General features: G+C 34.3%; 2 protein-coding genes across 6 annotated transcripts in view; one reads left to right on the top strand and one right to left on the bottom strand.

Annotated features, from left to right (window-relative positions):
- GPR155 (G protein-coupled receptor 155) overlaps positions 1-3581 on the top strand; it is a 40935-nt gene extending 37354 nt beyond the window's left edge. For both annotated transcript variants that reach the window (XM_058549287.1, XM_058549286.1), the window contains one exon: positions 1440-3581. In XM_058549287.1, the coding sequence (XP_058405270.1) occupies positions 1440-1731 (292 nt within the window). In that variant the 3' untranslated portion in view covers positions 1732-3581. The remainder of the gene's footprint in view (positions 1-1439) is intronic.
- A 3862-nt stretch (positions 3582-7443) lies between these two features.
- Positions 7444-21134, bottom strand: part of SCRN3 (secernin 3) — a 40181-nt gene continuing 26490 nt past the window's right edge. For all 4 annotated transcript variants that reach the window (XM_058549285.1, XM_058549284.1, XM_058549283.1 and 1 more), the window contains exons 6-8: positions 12162-12324; positions 11002-11182; positions 7444-8095 (exon numbers count right to left, since the gene is read on the bottom strand). In XM_058549285.1, coding sequence (XP_058405268.1) covers positions 7925-8095; positions 11002-11182; positions 12162-12324 — 515 coding nt within the window. In that variant the 3' untranslated portion in view covers positions 7444-7924. The remainder of the gene's footprint in view (positions 8096-11001; positions 11183-12161; positions 12325-21134) is intronic.

Genomic DNA, 21134 nt, shown 5'->3' with positions numbered 1-21134 from the left:
CCCTTAAAGAGCCAAACACAATTATTTCAAAGTACCATCTATGGATAGTTACAACAATTTAAAACTGCTTTTTAAAATTAAAAAAGGGAACTCCACGTTAGCTCCGCCAGGCCCCCTGTGATTGCCACCTGTCAGGAAGCACAGCTCTTGCCATTTGCAGGGCTGCCAGGCTGCCTCAGTCCCAGATGGCTGAGTGGGCACTGGCCAGTGGTGGTGGCACATTCTCTGCCACTCTGCACAGCTCCATGGGCTGTGGTCATACCTGCCTGATCAGTCATCAGGAAGCAAATATTATTCTGTAGGTGTCTGGGATAGAAGGTGTTGGGCTATAAATTAAAAATCAACAAGGAGGAAGAAGGCTCAGACACAAGTTGTAATATTCAGGCTTTTGTTGAAAGTGATATTTGTAGTTGCAAAGCATAAATTAAAGTATCTTATTACTAAGTAAAACAGTGATGTTAAAATATTATGATTTTATGTACTTGAGAACATTTTTCATGTGTATTAACCTCTTTTCTAATTTTTATATGAAACTCTAATGTATATTTATTTGTGGTTAAAATTTTTGTCAACTATTTCTCATTTCATCTTGATTTTCATCCACCGTTTCCTATTGTCAAGCATTTTAGATTTTACAGCTTGACAGATGCTTATGTTGTCTATTGCATATTTGTATGAAAATGTACAGAATTCATTTAATTGGGTTTTTTTTCACATTTCTCTTTCCCTTGTTTATTTGTTCATACCTGAGGCACCCCATATTTGCATTAGGAAGACAAATTTTAAATAATTAAGAAGTAGATTCATAGTCAAACTACATTTAAAAAAATCTTAGATTTGTAGTAAAACAGATCTCACATATTTTTTCCTCGCTTCCTAATGTAGCAAATTCCTGACAAATATATCAGTAAGATTGTCTTGGCTGCTGAGGGCAAAAGAAAAGGCTATTTGTGGGTACTGTGATAAGCAGAAAATAGAAAGTTTGATTTGAGTAGTGTAGTAAAAATAGTCACTTCTTAAGAGCTTGTAAAAAATATTATTTAATGTTCCTGAGACATATAATTACTTATTATAACTAAGAGGAGTATAACTTATAAAATATATAACATTCAGCTACCTACAGAATAGATCTGATCATAAAAGGCCACCTACTATAAAAAGAATATTTATTTGTAGATGCATTTACATCATCTAAGTCATTTTTTTATGTAAGTGTTTCTGTTTTCACAAGCATTATTGGCTTATCTTTCTCCGCTGGGTCTTTCTAGGGTCAGGTGAGTTAACTAACCCTTTATATTCACAATAGTTTCATTCCTGCCACACTTTTAACTACCATGCTGTGTTTCCCTGTCTCCTATTTTTCCCTGCTTGTCCTCTATCATGCAGTGCTGATACCAGATTTACAGAGCATATGGGTGAATCATTCCTTTGACATACAGGTGTGGTGCAAAGACTTCTGCTGGGACCTTCTGTGGCTGTGACCTGGTGAACTGGCTAATTGAAGTCGGCCTTGCCTCCGACCGTGGTGAAGCTGTGATATATGGAGACAGACTGGTACAAGGGGGAGTCATCCAACATATCACCAACGAATATGAATTTCGGGATGAGTACTTGTTTTACAGATTTCTTCAAAAGAGTCCTGAACAGAGTCCTCCCACTATTAATGCAAGCACTCTCCAACAGGAAAGATACAAAGAAATTGAGCATTCATCCCCATCCACTGACACCTAAATTATAAAGGAGACAACTCCACACAGAGTCACATTCTATCCCCACATCTGTTACTTATTAGCTGTGTGACCTTGGGCAAATCACAACCTCTCTGAGCCTCAGTTGCCTCTTCTGTAAAATTTGACGAGATGTGTTCCCACCCCATGCTAACATTCTGTGATTTTATGTGTATATAAAACACACAGGAAACTGACTTAGGAAAAAGAGAAAACCAAATAAGAATTTAAAGTTCTGATAATGAATACAAAAATTACTCTAAACTAATTACACCAACATTTTAAAACATTGCTCCCTGCAACTGTTTGTTATAATTTCAAAATCAACATCTAATGTACTATTCCTTTGAATTGACAAATTTGGCAGGTGTACTACTGGCAGGAAATGGACCTTACATTATGACTACTTTGCACTTATTGATAGCACCTCCTAAAAAAGAATCTTAATGATTCTAATAAGAGGCCTTCTTATTCTATTTTTCCCATTTCCTTGACAAATAGTACTCATTAAAAACTAGAAGCAGTATTCCTTTTAAGGTTCACCTTGTCTTGCTTTTCTATCCAAAGTACTAATCAGTGCCATTAGGAGGGGAATAAGAACCTCCATAAACATTATTTGCAAAATCCATCAACAGAAGTATAGTCTAATCTTTAACTTTTGTACTAAAAATAACAATTTGAGCAGATTTGTTTAAATTTTATCAACAAAATTATTGCTGTGTGATGTATCATTTCTGGTGTTTGCAGAAAGCTTCACCGTGCAGGAGAACTCTGTTACCTTATTCCCTGCCGTTAAAAAGAAGTTCAAGGGGCCAGCCCGGTGGTGCAGCGGTTAAGTGCACGCGCTCCGCTTCGGTGGCCCAGTGTTTGCAGGTTCGGATCCCAGGCACACACCAATGCACCGCTTGTCAAGCCATACTGTGGCAGCGTCCCATATAAAGTAGAGGAAGATGGGCACAGATGTTAGCCCAGGGCCAATCTTCCTCAGCAAAAAAAAAGAAGTTCAAGCCAGGATTTTAAAATTCTAAGCCTAACATCCTACTTTTACATTTAGAATTTAGTCTTTTTTAAGTGTCCATGTATAAAAATCTATAAATTTGAAAATCACTAAATGTTGCCCTCAGATAAGCTTTATCTTCAGTAAGTCACATGACCTTTGAACCTCCACTTAATTATTAGGTGTCAGTGCTGGTTTAACTTATTTAAAAAATGTTTCAAGTATTTATTTATCTCATACTTTTAGTGTCTCAAATGTAAAAGCCATTTAGAAAATAATTTACAGAGTAAAGTCAATGCCCTTTTAATGTAACAAATATGTAATTTTTTTAAAACTTGCATGGAAGCCTAGTGTATTTAACAATAAATTATGCTTTAGTGTGTAGTATTAACCTATACCAATTTTAAGTTATGATAAGGGAAAGAGGATGTTTGTCAGCAGAACTGTCTTGCTGTAGCACTTTTTTTTTTTTTAATATGCCCACATTATAACTCTCATTATAATGCTCAGGAGTCAGCATAAAGCCTCGTTGCTGTACCAGGAGACTTTCCCAGTCACAGCAATAGGATACTGATTCACATGCATGCAGGCAACTCAGACTCAAGTGGAGAAACTTGCGTTTGTGAACAAGTCACACTACACATGTCCTATTATGTGCATGAAGGGAAGTGGCAACATCTTTTCCCATGGGAAACACTAAGAGAAAACCCTGGATCAGAATGATCTGCAGTTTCAGATAATGAAGGCTTTTAAGAGATGTTTTTAGGATTAAGGATATGCTAATTTTATTAAATGAAAATATTTGTAACTTTTACTCATACTGACAAAGCAAGTTTCTCAATAAAATACCTATTTTAACTTGCATTGCCAACATCTTTTCTTTGAGTAATGTGAATAATGCAGAAGCCATCACAGAGGTCTTTTGTATAAGTTTTCAGTGTTTTCTTAAATGGGTCTCCTGAGATTGTTCTGTTCTTCTTGACCCTATGGGATGTGTGCACAGGGCCTTGCCGAATTATGCACTCAGTAAACAGTTTTTATTAATGAGTCATAACATTAGAGTCCTTTTCACATATTTCATAATTTTTAATGTGCAGGGTCACAGCTGGGAAAATTCTCTGATACAATTTTGATTAAAATCTCCTTTTATACTAATCTTCAGCATGGCCAACTGTTCTTTGTTCTCAGTAATTCCATGCCTAGCTTGTGCTTAAATTTCAATATTTTCAGAATAAGGTAAAAAGTGTGCTTGGCACTTTAAGAATAATGATTAATGATCAGTAAGTTTCTAAAAGCAAGAAAAATGTAAAACTATTATTTTACATGTTTGCTATGCAGCAGAATACAGCTCTTAGTTTTTGCCCCTTCATATCTCATAACATGTAAAACACTAAATTACTTTAGATCACTGGACATAGATAGTTAAGTGAAGAGTGATGGAAACACAGTTCAGGATAAGAAATATTATCACCATTCTTCAGGAAAACACGGGATGATAAATTTCTGCAATTGGTATGATAATAAAAGCCTGAAGTAATTAATTAAAAAGACAAAACAGTTACTCTGTAGAAGCTGGTTTTGGGCAGATTTTACAAGTAGGAACTAAATTTCCAAAATTCTAGGCTGTATAATTATTTCCAGGGCAAAATTTTTGGTTAAAGATTAATATATAAATTAATGTTTTCATCAAAGATCAAAACAAACGAGCTTTCTCTAAAATACTCAGTGTATTAGATTATTCCATTGGTTTATTACATAATGTAAATAATAAACCACATCATTTAATGGTTGACCAAAAAAAAGCTTAATTTCTGTATTTTTTACTCTTAAGAAACATGAAATTTAAGAAAACCTTAAATTTTCTAAAATATACCACAAGGCATTAGTTACCCACACAAGTACCAAAGCCCTAATACCATATTGGATATATAGAGTGAAAGTCTCCCAAACTGTTTTATAAATTAATTCACATGTCCTTATAATAATCCTTGTCTTTATCTGGGGAGTTACTATTCCCATTTTGGATATGGAAAAAGGCAACAGGTTGACCTGAGACTTATCCAAGGCTACCAAGTTGGACAGACAGGTTGTCTAGCTAATGTTCTCAACTTTACAGGCAGAGAAGAGGACTGTGTAAATTCTTTCCATCAGTACTTGAATGTTCATTTAACAAATATTTATTGAGCATCTAGCTTGTGCCAGACACAATGTTGAACACTGAGCACACAAGAGTGGGAACAAATATGGTTCCTATCCTCATAAAGCTTCTATTCTACTGTTGAGACAGATGTTAAACATATAATTGCACTTGTGATCAGGATCACATGTGGCTCTAAGAGTATGTAACAAGAGACTTGACCTTGTGGTATGGGGAAGACTTCCTGAGGAAGTCATGTTTCAGCAAAACTCTAAATGATGAAAAGAGCTACTTTATATAAAGAGGAGCACATGGAATGAATGGTGCAAGCAGAGGGTACATGACACAGGAACTGGTAACATTCAAGGAATTGAAAGAGCAGCAAAGTAGAAACTTAAAAAACAATGGTGAAAGTGTAATAAGATATAGATGGGGGCAGATCAGCGGGATCTTGTTAGCAGTCGTTAAGCATTGGGAACTACCTTAATAAGTCTTTACAAGAGTTTTAGACTCAACAATAGGAAAACGAACAACCTGATTTTAAAAATGAGCAAAAGATCTGAACAGATACCTCACCAAAGAAGACATACAGATGGCAAATAAGCATATTAAAAGATGCTCTGCATCATATGTCATCAGGGAAATACAAATTAAAACAATGAGATACCACTACACACCTATTAGAATGGCCAAAATCCAGAACACTGACACCACCAAATGCTGGCAAGGATGTGGAGCAAGAGGAACTCTTCATTCCTTACTGGTGGAATGCAAAACGGTAGTCACTTGGGAAGACAGCTGGCAGTTTCTAACAAAACTAAACATACTCTTCCATCCAGCACTCATGCTCCTGGGTATTACCCAAATGAGCTGAAAACATGTCTACACAAAGATCTGCACATGGACGCTTATAGCAGCTTTATTCATAATTGCCAAAACACGGAAGCAGCCAAGATGTCCTTCGGTAGTGGATATCAGCAACCAAGATATCCAGACAATGAAATATTATTCAGCACTAAAAAGAAATGAGCCATCAAGCCATATGAAAAGACATGGAGGAAGCTTAAATGCATATTAGTAAGTTAAAGAGCCAATCTGAAAAGGCTATATACTGTATGATTCCAACTATATAATATTCTGGGAAAGGCAACATTATGAAGACAATGAAAAGATCAGTGGTTGCCAGGAGTTAGGGGAAGGGAGGGATGAATAGGTGAAGCACAGAGGATTTTTAGGGCAGTAAAACTACTCTGTATGATACTATAATGGTGGACATATGTCATTATACATTTGTCCAAACCCACAGTGTGCACAATGAGTGAACCCTAATGTAAACTATGGATTTGGGATGATAATGATGTGTCAGTGTAGGTTCAACAATTGTAACAAGGTACCACTCTTGGTGTGGGATATTGACAGTAGGGGTGCTGGGACAAGGGGTATATGGGAACTCGGTACTTGCTGCTCAATTTTGCTCTAAACCTAAAACTGCTCTAAAAGATAAAGTCTATTCAAAGAAAAAAAAGTTTTAGGAGGGAAATTCATGGTCAGATTTAAGTTTTTAATAGATCACTCTGGCTGCAGTGACCCACGTGGATAGAGATAAAGAACAAAAATGGTTGTAGAAGAACAGTTAACTGCAGTGGTCCAGGTGAGAGGCGGTGCTAGTTTGGTGTAGGATGGTGTCGAAGGAGAAAGTGAAAACATGCTGGCCCTAGAGCGAGAAAGAAGATTGAAGTATGTGTCCCTGGAGAAATCAACGAACTTGCTTACCCCTTAGTTTCCTCATATCTTAAAAAAGAGAGAGAGGTGAGGTGTATGGAGGTTGGCAGAGTCTTCATGATTTAGGGAGAACCTATCACTGAACCATAGGTAAGGCAAACACAGAATCAACTGAGTACTTAAGACAGATATCTTTACTTTTGTAATGGCAGCCCTGTATTAGATAAGAGCAGTATCAGGCAGATTATGGTTTTTATGAGAAAACTTAAAAAAAAATAATTTCCTGGGCACTCTTTAAATAAAATGATATACCACTTTAGTAATAATCCTAAGTGCAATGACAGTGACCAATAAATATGATAATGTAATAAAATACTTAAAATGGACATTTCTAGAAACTAATAAATACATAGTGTTATTTTGAGTTGGATTTTTTGTGTTTATATTTTCAACTTTGAGTCTTACTTGGTAATCTCTATGTAACTTGAACAAAGTTTTATAAACTTTGGGCAGATATTATTACTTATTTATAATGTTCATAATGTTCATAATACACTAATAATTCTATTTCATTGCCACTATCTCATTCCTGTCCCTGTTTTTACTGAGTGAACAGAAGTAAAAGATGAAAGAGATTTGAGACACAGAAACAGTATCTCCTAAGGTCTTGGTTTCCTTATCCCATTTCCTAATCTCCCAGACAAGCTCTTCTAAAAATATTAACATAAAAGCCGATTAAAGGGCATGGGAAAAAAAATGCTAGATAAATTAGAGCCAAAAGCTCATTGGTCAGCCGGGTCTTGACAAAGAGCATGTCTGAGTTTAATAAAGGTGCATTTGCAGAATTAATACACTGTAATAAGACTTATTGTGTAAATCTAGAAAATTTTATTTGAATTGGTTAATATTTGCCTAAAGCACAAAAATTCATTACTTAAGACAATATTTTCCATTACTAAAGAAAAATCTACTTTCTTGTTGTAATTGAGAAAATTATTTGAGGACAATACCTAATTATAATAAACATAAATCCATGCATTATTTTAATGTTTCATGTTTTATGCAGAATTGACTATTTAATTATTGTGATTTTTAAAAAGGGTATTGTAGCTAAAAAATATAACACAATTTGGTACCTGAAGTAACACCTGGCTATCCCATGATATATGTGTCCAATTCCAATGCTGTTTTCTTTCTCAATATTTCAGCAAGGCTATATGTAATTTTAATAGTCAAGCTATCACTTGAATGCTATTAAAAAATAATCAGATCTGCTCAAACTAGATTTATATCACTTAACATCCTGACTTTGAGGAAAACTGCTGACCATTTATATGGTCACTAAGAAGTAATATTTGACTTATAAATTCTAATCTCATCTTCTGTACACTGAGGAAAGAGATTAACAATTTTATCCATATCAAGATGCTTATTTTGAAGGACTGATTCCATCTCTTTGAATAGTTCTTTCTCCAGTTTCCTCATGTTGTCCAACATTGTTTTGGCTTTTTCCTGAACAATTAAAAAATAAAAATAAGTAAACACATGCACGCATGCACACATAATTCTAAACAAATTCCAACCCACCTCTACCGACAAGGTTTGTTCATTCTGGTTTCTACTTCTGGTTTGGTTCCCCTCCTTCTTCAGATATAGAAGGAAAGAAATTCTTTGGGAAAATCACTGTTCTAGATTGAGTTAATGTATCAACCCCAAATTATTAGTTATTTTTAGTAGGAAAAACAAGAATAGTTATGTAGGATTAGTCTATAAGCAAGAAACCTAAAAGACAAATAACAGGACAAGGGAAAATCTGATATTAATTGTGTATGGGGAAAGTTGCTGAAAACTGAGGCTAAGATACTTTTACAAATTTGGATCTTCTATATTTAAAACCAATATTATCAGATAAAACGAAGTAAAAAGAGTAGTGTTCAAGGGAAAGAGCAATTAAAGGAAAAGACATTTTCTCTGTGATTCCTCCTTGTTTCAAAAAGGGGACAAAAAGGTCATGACTCTTACAGGAAGGAGCAATTTTTAAGTTATTGCTCAATTACCACGATCAGTATAGGGTAGGTACTGAGAGATGAAGTATATAAGAAAGTTACTAGAAAGTGAGCATAATTTTAAAAATTTGAACCATTATAGGGCAGAACTCCACAAAACAAAGATTCTTAACCTTAACATGGACTTCAATATGAAACTGTATGCATTTTTTTCTGAAGAAACCCTGCATTTCATATCAGTGGAGAAAAAAATGGATTTTGTCTATAAATGGTATTGGAATAACTGGTCACCTCTTTGGAAAACAAAGTTAGAATCTCTACTTTATGACATACACAAAAATAAATTTCAGATGAATTAAAGAACTAGGTATTTTTTCAAACACACACATACATACTGGAAGAAAACACAGAAGTTATGTTTATTTTGAGGTAAGGCAGGTCTTTTGAAGCATGAAATCAAATTACCTTAAAGAAAAGACTACCAACTGTAATGGACTAAACTAAAAATTTTTGTCTGACAAAAAAGTTAAACAATAAACTGAAATTAAAAATTTGCAGTATAACAAAGACTTAATATTCACATATTTTTGCCTCTTTGAGGCAAAAGACAAAAACAACCAAGAATCAATTGAAAAATAGGCTAAGGAAAAGAACAGGCAAGTCATTTAAGGGGAAATACTAACGGTCAATAAACATATGTGAAGATTTTCAACCTCATTAGTAATCAAGACATGTAAATTAAAATGACTAGTAGGATTGATTCTCCCTAAGACAGGAAAATAGTTATTTACAGAGCCAGGACTAGAACCTAACTCTTCGACACTTCTTCCCTCAAATTCTATTGTCTTTCCACTACTTTATGTTGTCAATCAACACTTAATGCCTATTAAATAAAGCCTAAAATGGTAACAGCTTTTAAATTTTTATTACTTAGAAAAATGTCAATCAGCAATTTAATTTACTTTAACAAACATTTAATAGTAAGTCTACAAAACCCACCTCTCAGAAGCAGTATTGAGGGGGAAAAGGAGCTGAGAACTCTTGAGAACTGTCATAAGCAATGAAGGCAGTGTGAAGGCTGCTCAGGGAGGAGTGAGGGAAAATCCCTCCAGAGCAGACACTCTTGAAACATATCACTGAGAAACTTGAGCAAATACAAGAAGAACCAGAAGGCTTGTCATTTTTCACAGCACTGTGCTGAGTCTGGAGGATAAACCAAGCCCACGGAGTGGGATGACACCTCTGGCCTGGTGGATTGGATCCTACACTTACTGGGCTCCTAGAACAAAATGCTTGCCTCTCACTCCATTCCAGCAGGCTAAGAAAAGTGTTTACACTGTAGGTCAGAGGTGAAAACAAACTGCTCCCAGACAAAGCAGGACTAGTGTCAAGAAAGCAAATAGGAGGTCTGGACAGAGCTCTCTGCTTTAAGCATGAGCAAGATGAGGGGAAAGGCATGGCAACAATGCCAACATACTACAGACAAAAGTAAATAAATAATTACCCAGAGGAAAACTCATTTAATTCATATAATGTAGAAAGAATGTAAATGTATAGACCTTGGTGAAGTAAAAGGAACTACAGGCAATAAAAATCAGGAGCTGGTAGATAACAGGTGAGAAAAGATATAAAATGGCCAATCTTCTCCTTCGTTGCAGGGAAATCAATGGATGGTTCGGTGAAAAGTCTTTAGGAAGCCCTTCCATCTCCTTTTAATCTATGGTTTCTCCTCTGGGGTGGAGAGGGAAGAGGGTAGGAGGGCTGAAGAGGTATGGGTATTACAAAAACATTTGTATATCCATCTGTCTATTTGCCCCCCAAAAATACATCTGCTTATTTCTGGAGATGAGATTTTGGGTGATATGTTAATCTTTATAATGCTTACATTTTAAAATAACAAGCATTTATTATTTTTGTAAAACTCAGACTCATTATTAAGTCTATGGGGTGTTAAGTCACTTTCAATTAAAATTAATCTTAGGCCAATTAATTAATGATTAACAACATTATGTAAGAGCCCAGGCTTTGTAACTTTTGATGTGAGATATATACTAAGCAAGCTACTTAAACTTGCTACCTACCTCATAAAGTTGTCGTAAAGATACAATGAAATATTCCATGGAAGGGTCCCATGGTGCTTGGTGTATAATAAGAGTTCAAGAAATGTTAGCTATTGATACTATGTTTAATATACCACATTTCTCTAAAAGATTCACAACACTTTCTTAACCATTGTTTTTAACCAAAAGTAAAAAATAATATAGCTCTACAGTCTAAGCATCTAAACTATTATTAAAACTATTTTTATATGAAGGAAGGAAAAAAAGCTGAAATTCCAAAGTTCAAAATACGGATTGAATCACATTTTAAACTATTCTTAATGATAAAACAGAGAATATAATCTAATCATACCTCTTTATTATCTATTACTCCCAATGCCTGTTGATGTTTTTGGTAGAGTGGGTGTCTTCTGTCAGGTTTACTCTTAAAATGTGGCTTCTTTTTAACTGCATCTTCAAGTTCAAATGTTGGTGAATTGGTGTCCAATAGTTGTGAAATATTCGGCACAAATATGAAAGGCTTAAAAACAGACCTAGAAAAAAGAGTCTTTATTAAATTGGCATGTGGGGATATAAAAATATTCAGCATTATTCTAAATCTTCTAAGATTCCCTCTAGTTAGAAGTTTCTATTAAGTTGTTAACACACTAATTTGTTCTGTTTTGCTAGTTATACCAACACCTGTCTTCCCTGCTACACTGGGATCTCCTTTGGGGCAGGGGGCCACGCTTTATTTAGCCTTATATTCCCATGACCCTAACAGAGGGCCTGGCATATAAACAATGTCAAGTGAAATTATACTGCAAACTCCACAGCTGGAAGGTAAGAACAATCCTGAATGTTATAGATTGAGGATTAGGATTTGGGATGAAAATCAGCAGCAGTATTAATAAGGAGGACACAGGCTTCATTTCATTTTCTTGAAGATATCTTCAATAATACAAAAGACTATAACAATAAGAGAAAGTGAATATAAGGTCATTTCTAAATGTAATGTGCATTAAGTTTTATGAGAGATATGAATGACTGAAATCAAGATGGTCTACACAAATCCTACTTAAGATATAACTTGAACTACTGATATTTTTTACATGTATGTATTTTCTAGCTATGAGTGCATAAGTAACAATCTAAATCCAGCACAACTACATCATTTAACCTTTTTACTAACTGTTATTAATCATGTCATACTGTAATCTAGAATCTGCATAAGAAAACCTGTCTACCTTCTTTTCTTGACAATGTTCAATATATTTGGAGAAAGAGGGAGTAGGGATAATCACAAATGAGAAACTATTAAGATAGTTAAGATTTTCATACCATAAAAATGAGAATGGTTATGGCAGTTATACACACACGGAAGTAGCTGACTAAAACCTGAACAGAAAATGCATCCACAAATTATTGTCATATTTGTGTAACAAAAATTTAGCCTGACAAAATCATCAACAGACTACTGATTCTACGCTATCCCCTGACCCCTTGCTGGTTTATAGTATTTTGTGACTTTACCTCTCAGGATCAGGAGTCCCTGTAAAGAAGTGAATGCAAGGAAGGCTGGAGTCTTGAGGTAAAACAGAGACCATGCTTGCCGTGGTCAGGAATTCTCCCTCCATATTAATGCCACTTGGTTTATCTCGGAGAATTTCCATCATTGTTTCAAAAGTTATGTTTCCTAGGGAAAATTTTTTAAATCATCAAATACATATGAATTTGTATTTGCAGGTTGGTATCCTGCAAATATGAACTTCTTTCCCTACTGATAATATATAACATAAGATATTGGCCTAGGTATAAATCAAATAAGAGATTGACTATAAACAAATCTTGTATCATAACAGTAATTAGAGTCATTCCACTGTTGCAAAAAAGATATTTTTTAAAAATATACAAAATCTCAAAACCATTATAACATATGGGTAAAATCTATGTAACTTCCTAAGAAGAAGGACTCAACAATGCAAAAATACACTCAATCTTACTGCCCTTACAAAATTTTTTAAGGTGTATTTAGTTAGCAACGAACTGATGATATCAATAACTATTATCTGAGTCTATCCGTTCTGGAAACCAAATATTAAGAGAACATTTCCCTTAGTTTCCAACATTATACAAGATGTTCTTTACAGAATAACAAATTATTTTTCCTGTAATAATTTCTGTGCCTTAAATTAATACTAGTATATGAAAGTGTGAATTGTAACCTGAGAGGGAATGAAGGAGACAAAAAAGATTATTGGTTAATGGAATGTGTATGTGCATAATTCTGTTGGACTACTTTAAAAGTTTAAATGTCCATTATGTGTGATGAAAATAGATGGCATTATACCCTGTTTTCTGCTTTCCTGTGTAAAGTTTGATACTTTAAGATTTTTTGAGAAAAACAGAAAAAAATCTATCATTTCTTTAGCAAACACAACATGTCCATGGTTACAGAGAGCAGCAGAATTCCATATTTGGAAGGCATTTTCACCAGAAAATTTAAAAAGTCAATCATGCCTTCAGACAGCTCTGCTCCCTGCTGTGCATATCCACAGTCAAAGATATGGTTCAGGATCTAACTACGTCATGACAAGATGAATATCTTACCCCTACACAATGCAATCTCCAAAGGTAGCCAAATATATTCTCACATGCCATAATTCTCTTCTCCAAAATCTATGATTCTCAATTCCTCCTGAATCAAATTAAAACTGCTTCAAACTAAAACTTACTACTAAGCTTAACTGAAATAACCTTTTCCTCTCCATCTATAAGCTTTCCTGATCTTCTGTTTATATTGGTCCCTGCTCTGCCATTAGATTATAAGTTCTCTAAGGACAGAAATGGGGTTTTTCTCTGTTTACTTCTCTTCATTGAACAAATATTTATTGAGGACCTGTTAAATGCCTAGCCTAGGCAACGGAGAGATAGGTAGATAGACAGACAGATAGATAGATATTGATAGCTACAGACATAGATATATAGATGTGTGAATGTAAAGAAGTGAAAGTCCTCTGATCCAATTTCAGTTGAGGTAACCACAGTTAACAATTCAAAAAGGATCTTTCCTAAAGAGTTTCAGAATAGGTTTAAAAGTTTTCCTTCGAATAAATATAAGAAATTCTCATTATCGAAAGAAAATTGGTACCAGAAAATTGCCACTTAAAGCAACACATATATAATGAGAATCAAAATTTCTTGGTAAATAGTGGAGGAAAAGGATTCATTGAGTCTTTAAAGTGAAATAAAAATATTACAAAAATAAATTTATATAAGCTTGAAGTTAACAAAATTGAGGTTAAAATTTTAATATGCTAACTCTGAGAACGAAGAATGAATCAAGTGTAATTTTTCCAACAAAATAGTAAGACAATGCAACTTTATTTGATTATTGCAGCATGATCAAAAAGATAATTTCTGCAAAAATATATGTGGACGTCATCAAGTTTCTCAAGCCCCTCTCCCAGTGCTTTAATATTCAAATCATTTTCTTTTGAAGCACTTGGTCATGTTATTGTCCTCAGTTTTTTCTTCAGTTGTTAATAAGTAACTCTGCCCATTTTTATTTGTTAGTGGCTTTGTATGTGACTTAAGCAATTATCCAACATTACTGTCATTGACTTCTTGAAATCCTGCATCTTTTACAAGACTTTCAGTTTGTATTTTATTTATTGTGTTGTTGAATATTTAACAATCATTAAGAGACTGATCAACAAAAATGGTGACAGCAAAGTAGAGGAGAATGATAGTGTTAAACTGCAAAAGACATTTGAATGAGGACTAATTTTATAAAGAGACACTTCATCAGTGATTATCCTATGTTTAAGACTACTTTTGCTTCCGTATACAACCCTTGTAACTTTGAGGCATTGGACTAAAAATTCAGATAAAATGGAAATCCCTCCTACCATCCATCACAGCTTTCTGCAATGTTTGCTTCACTAACCAGCTGACATACGACTAAAATGAGGTCTTTTTTTTTAGAATGTACCTACCTTTCCCAATTTTCTTATATGGCCTCCTAATTTTATATGCTTGCAAAAAGTTTATATTTATAAAAGTATAATTCTACCAGAAAATTAAAATACGACCACTGACACACCATAATTACCTACCTGAAAAACTCAAGAGACTAGATTTTAAAACTACAAAAAAAATAAAATATCAGTGAAGTGTCCCATTAAATAGATGAAAATACTCGGCCATTTTCTTATAGATCAAAAACAACCAATTAGCAAATATAATAGAAAAATATCCCATTCACATTACCAGCAAAACATATAAAATATCTAGAAAAAAACTTAAAAGTCAACGTGGAAATCAGTAATCTAAGCTCGCACCTTAACAAACCAGAAAAAGAAAAGCAAAATAAACCCAAAGCAAGCAGAAGGAAGGAAATAATAAAGATAAGAGCAGAAATCAATGAAATTGAAAGCAGAGAAAAAAGAGAGAAAAATCAATGAAACACAAAGCTGGTTCTTTGAAAAGATCAATAAAATTGACAAACCTCTAGCTAGTCTGACAGAAAAAGAGAGAAGACACAAATTACAAAAATACCAACATCAGCAATGAAACAGGGGTATCATGACAGATCCTGCAGACATTAAAGCACAGTAAGGGAATACTACAAATAACTCTATACACATAAATTGACAACTTAGAAGAAATGGATCAATTCTTTACAAGTATATACTACCAAAATTCACTCAATATGAAACAGATAATTTGAAGAACTCTAAAACTTTTAAAGAAATTGAATTTATAGTTAAAAAATTCCCAGAAAAGAAATCTCCAGGCCCATGGTTTCACTGGTGAATTCTATCAAATGTTTAAGGAAGGATTAACTCCAATTCTGCACAATCTCCTCCAGAAAATAAAAAAGGAGAAAACACTTCCTGACTCATTTTATGAGGCAAATATTACCCAGGTTGCAAAACCAAACAAAGACAGTACAAACCAAACAAAACAAAATACAGACCATTATCTCTCATGAATATAGATGCAAAAACAGTCAACAAAATATTAGCAAATAGAACCCAGCAATATACAAAAAAAGAACTATATACCATGACCAAGCTGGGTTTATTCCAGGGATGCAAGTCTAGTTCAATATTAGAAGACCAATGAAATCTACCATATTAACAGGCAAAAAAAAGAAAAAGGATCATATCAATTGACAAAGAAAAAGCATTTGGCGAACTTTAACATCTATTCACGATAAAAACTCTCAGCAAACAAGAAGTAGAGGGGAACTTCCTCAACTTGATAAAGTTGATAAAGTGCATCCACAAAAAGCTACAGCGAACACTATACTTAACGGTAAAAGACTAAATGCTTTTCCCCTAAGACTGGGAACAAGGCAAGGACATCTACTCTCACCATTCTTATTCAGTATAATACTGGAAGTCCTAGCCAGCACAATAATGCAAGAAAAGGAAATAAAAACCGTACAGATCAGAAAGGAAGAACTAAAACTATCCCTATTTGCAGATGACATAATAATCTATACAGAAAATCCCAAGGAATCTACAAAAAAACCTCCTAGAACTAATTAGTTTAGCAAGGTCACAGAATACAAGATCAACATACAAAGAAATAATTGAAACAATTTGAAATTTTGAAAAACAGTTCTCATTGAGGAACAATTTATTTAAGCTCTGTAGAAGAGAAATAGAGACATCGTTGTCTTGTTTAGGTTGCAATTGCAAATACTGTAGGTCCAACTTCCCTTCTATAATCTATTCTAAAGAAATAATTTTGAAATGCAGAAAAATCTTTTCTTTTTTTGGTGAGGAAGACTAGCCCTGTGCTAACATCTGTTGCCAGTCTTCCTCTTTGTGCTTAAGGAAGATTGCTCCTGAGCTAACATCTGTGCCAATCTTCCTCTATTTTTTGTATGTGGGACGCTGTCACAGCATGGTTTGATGAGCGGTATGTAGGTCCGCACCTGGGATCTGAACCCATGAACCTCGGGCCACTGAAGCAGAGTGCGGGAACTTAACCACTATGCCACTGGGCCAGCCCCCAGAAAAATCTTAATGAACACAGATGTTCACTGCAACATGATTTACAGTGGTAAAAGATTGGAAACAATCAAATAGTGAACAATATATTTGTTACTTGCATGTGTCCTCCCCTCCACTATTCACTATGTTCCAGAAGGTCACAGACCATATCAATCATGTCTGCTGCTATGTGGCCCCATGCCTAATACAGAGCAAGTGCTCACAAAAGATTTCTTTGACAAAAAAAAAGCCAATATGGAAAACCTAGATAAATAAAACTATAAAAGTCTACTTAGGAACACAAAAGAAAATTTCAATAAATGGACAACCATATCTTGTTCTTGAATAGGAAGACAATCTTATTAGATGTCCATTCTCCCCCTAAAATAATCTATAGTTTTAATTCAATTCCAGTCAAACCTCAAAAAGATTTTTTTGGGAGAAGCTCAAAAATTATTGTAAAATTCATTTGGAAAAATGAACATTCAAAGATTGCCAGGAAAATTCTGAAAAAGCAGAGTAATGATGAGGTCCTTGTCCTAACACATTAAAAAAAAACGATTGTAAATTCACTCAGATTGTTCTTTGGCTCATAAAACAAGTATCGAGCACTTACTATTACACTTACATTGTTCTAAACAAAACTGGACAAATACAGTAATCTAATTTACACTTGGGTTTACTTAGGAATTTAATATTTGATAAAGTTGGTTGGCATTTCAAATGAGCAGAGAAAAGATAATTAATTAATGTGGTTCTAGGACCACTGACTAATCATTTGAGGGGTGGGAAAAAAAGCTGGAATCCTAATTCATACTTTATTTTAGAAAAATTTCAAAAGAATTATAATTTCAGTTTACAAAATAAAACTATAATGTAAGATGTAGTTAACCATTTCTGTTAGTGAAAATGACCTTTCTAAAAAGCACCATATCAATTCTAGAAAGCATATAAGAAAAATTCTACATGGGACAAAACCAACCATTTTATTATTAGTTTTCTATTTATTCCAGCTATCCTTTTCCCCTCTTTCTCCTTTCTTGCCCTCTTTTGAATTGTTCAAGTATTTATTATCCTATTTCTCCCATTAGCTTATTATTTACACATTCTTTTATTATTTTATTAGTTTCTCTTGATCTGTACAGTCTGCCATATATTTGTTCTTTACTACTTATCAGTTAACGTGAGGAACTTACAACACTTTAACTCTGATTACTGCCTTCTATCTTTTGTGCTATCTCCGTACATTTAATTCTACTGTGTTCATCTGGGTCTTCTGAGAAGTAGATGCCACAACATGGGATTAAATGTACAAGGATTTTATTAAGGAAAATGCTTGTGAGAGAAAATGGGGAGGGAGCCAGACTGTGACACAAGTCTGAACCTGCGTTTGGCAGAAAGGGAAGAAAGGTTGGGTGGAAATGTCGTAGACTGCCACGCCGTCTAAGGAAAGCTTGGCAAAGCCCTTAGGGACTCCTTGACTCCAAATCAGCCATCACAGGAGACCCACGCATCCCAGGAATGGGCTTGCCTTAAATTTCAGTCTCCCTGCCACTTTCAGTCACTGGCCAGGAGCAGCCTGTGGGAAGTGCAGTCTTGGTACGACATGAAATCCATGCACAACAGATTTTGAGCACTGCAGTTGCGGCGAGTGGTCATAAAATTATTATTATTTTAAACAGTCAATATTCATTTAGTTTTACCTATGTATTTACTGTTTCTGTTGCTCTTCATTCACTCCTGCTACCTTGCTTCTATCTGGGATCATTTTTCCTGCCTGAAGAATGTCCCCTAGTATTTCTTTTAGTGCCAACTGGCTAGTGACGAATTCTCTCAGTTTTATTTCAACTTCATTTTGGGAGGATATTTTCACTGGGTATAGAATTCTAAATTTGTAGTTATTATTTTTCTCCATCACTTTAAAGGTGTCATTTTACAGTCTCCTGTATTCTCTCTCTTCTGTTGAAAAGTTTACTGTCAGTCTTATATTTTCTCTTTTGAGGATAATATATATTTTTTCTCTGGCTGATTTTAAGATTTTCTCGCTGTTTTTTTTTTCCTCCTTCAGTAATCACACTAGGATGTGTCCAGGCGTGGTTTCTTTTTATTTATCCTTCTTGGAATTTGTAGAGGCTCTTGAAGTTGTGGCTGGATGACTTTGATTATTTAGGGAAAATTCTTGGCCAGTATCTCTTCAAATGTTGCTTTTGCTCCTCCATATTCTCTCTCCTTTCCTGCTGGGACTACATGTATGTGAAACCTTTTCACCAAGTCCCATACGCCTCTCACATTCTTGTCTATATTTTCCACATTTTTTTTTATATTTATCTCTCTGTTTCAATCAGGATATTTTCTACTGATCTTCCAGTTTACTAAATTCTTTCTTCTGCTATGTCTAATCTGTTGTTAAACCAATATATTAAATTCTTAATTTCAGTTATTCTAATTTTACAGTTCTATTATTTCCATTTGGTTCTATTTTATAGATTCCAGTTCTCTGATGAAATTCTCCATCTTTTCATCTAATTTTCTTAAACATATAAAACATACTAATTTGAAAGTCTGTGTCCGACCAAGCTAATGTGTGGATAACTGGTGGGTCAGTTTCTACTGTCTATTTTCTCTTGATTTTCAGTCATTTGGTCCTATTTCTTGGCATGTCTGATCATTTTTTATTGAATGTTAGACACTGTAGATGAAAATTTATAGAGGCTCTGCATGATATTTTCCTCCATAGAGGACTTAATTTTCTACTGGCAAACAGATAGAATATAGGTAGATTACCTATTGATCCAGTTGAGACTAGTCTATTTCCTGTTTGTTCTTACTCCTAAAGTGTAGACTTTCTGGAGTCTCACTGAAAGCCTAGGGTATTTCCCAGGCCCCTTCTTCTTGGTTGGCCATCAAATCTACTTTTGTCCCTAAGACCTTGTGAGACTGCCAAAATCTCTACTTAGCTTTTTAGGCTCTTAGCAGCCACTTTCTGCTTGATTTCTCAGTGTCTGAACCTACATATGTGCTGCTTAGAAGTCAACAATTTCTTTAAGGAGAAATGTGACACAGACAGTCATGCTCTTCTCAAAGTGTAGACAGTCTTTTATCAATCTCCTGGATCTAGGTCCCTCATGTCCTAACTGTTTTGGGTGTTCACCCATGCCTTCAAACAGTGGGTTTTATTCCTCCAGTTTTCATAGTTATTCTTGGGAAAGGTTAGTCTAATACTAGCTACTCCCTCATAACCAGAAGCAGAAATCCCACTCTGTGCTTTTAACCACTCCACTATTATGCTTCCCATTTACGAAATACATCAATCTCTTTTTATCCTCAAGTAGTATCAATTTCTTAATAACAGTAATGAATGTGGTAGACCCATATTGTAACAAGTACAGTTAAAAGAAAACAAAACAAAACATATAGTTCCTGCCATCAGGTATTTTCAGATACTTTATATGGAAATATTTATTACTGCATTAAAATTAGTTCTAAAGAAACAAATAACTTTCATTTAACATAGTTGGTTGACCACAGGTATTTGTTTCCTCTCTCCCAAAACCCTATTACAATGACAGTAAAGGAATAAAAAATGAAATAACTCACAAGATGAAAGAAAGCATGAAAAGCAAGAATTTCCCCCCATTCCCATAATATATGGGATTAATTAAAAGAAGCAAGCTTACAAGTCTATACCCAAATTGTGTTTTGTGACATTTCAAATTAAAATAAAATTGACTTCCATATAAAATAATTTAATGTTCTACCCTCAGCTAATCATGCAAGCTACCAAATGTTTTATGTTAATAGCAAATTTTTAGTTTCTCCATAATATAGCTATGACTTCAAATTCAAGAAAAATAATTTATAGTTAACTTGTTACAGAAGCAGTATCTTCTTTTAATTTTGAAAAAATGCAAGAAGAAAAAAAAGGGTGTACCTGAAAACAGCCCTTAATATTAAAACTAAATAAAGCAAAAGCCTACCATCCACACCTATGTCTCAGACACATAGCTTCTGCACTTAGTGAGATTTTTAAATGATTCAAATCTAAATTCCTATAAATGGCAAGTTTTAATGAAAACAGTGTCAGAACCATAACACTGCAATAATACAGGTATTATGAAAATGTTTTCTGTATTCAAAACCTACAATTCTCAAAATGAAAGGAGGATTTACATGATCACTTGAGTAGGATAGCTATAAGTAATCCACTAGCAAGCATTGAATAAGTACTGAGACTGCAGTGGCAGGGTTCACTAAAATGAATGCAAAACACAGGGTGCAATTTCACTGCAATTTCAACTAGTTATTTAAAATACATGAGTGAATACAGATACAATTTGGATATACACACAGCACAGTTAACAGCTATCAGGTAGGGATAGTTGGAAAGAAGAAAGGTAAGCTCTTCCATCTAGAAAAATCATAGGAAAAATTAACCATAATATACTAGTAGACAATTTTCTATGCAAGTATTGGAAAGACATTTATTCTTTCAGCAAAG

This window comes from Diceros bicornis, chromosome 10 (genome assembly GCF_020826845.1).
Source record: "Diceros bicornis minor isolate mBicDic1 chromosome 10, mDicBic1.mat.cur, whole genome shotgun sequence".
Classification (NCBI taxonomy): domain Eukaryota; kingdom Metazoa; phylum Chordata; class Mammalia; order Perissodactyla; family Rhinocerotidae; genus Diceros; species Diceros bicornis.
Note: the sequence above shows the minus strand (reverse complement) of the source record. Positions and strands in the feature narration are given on the sequence as shown.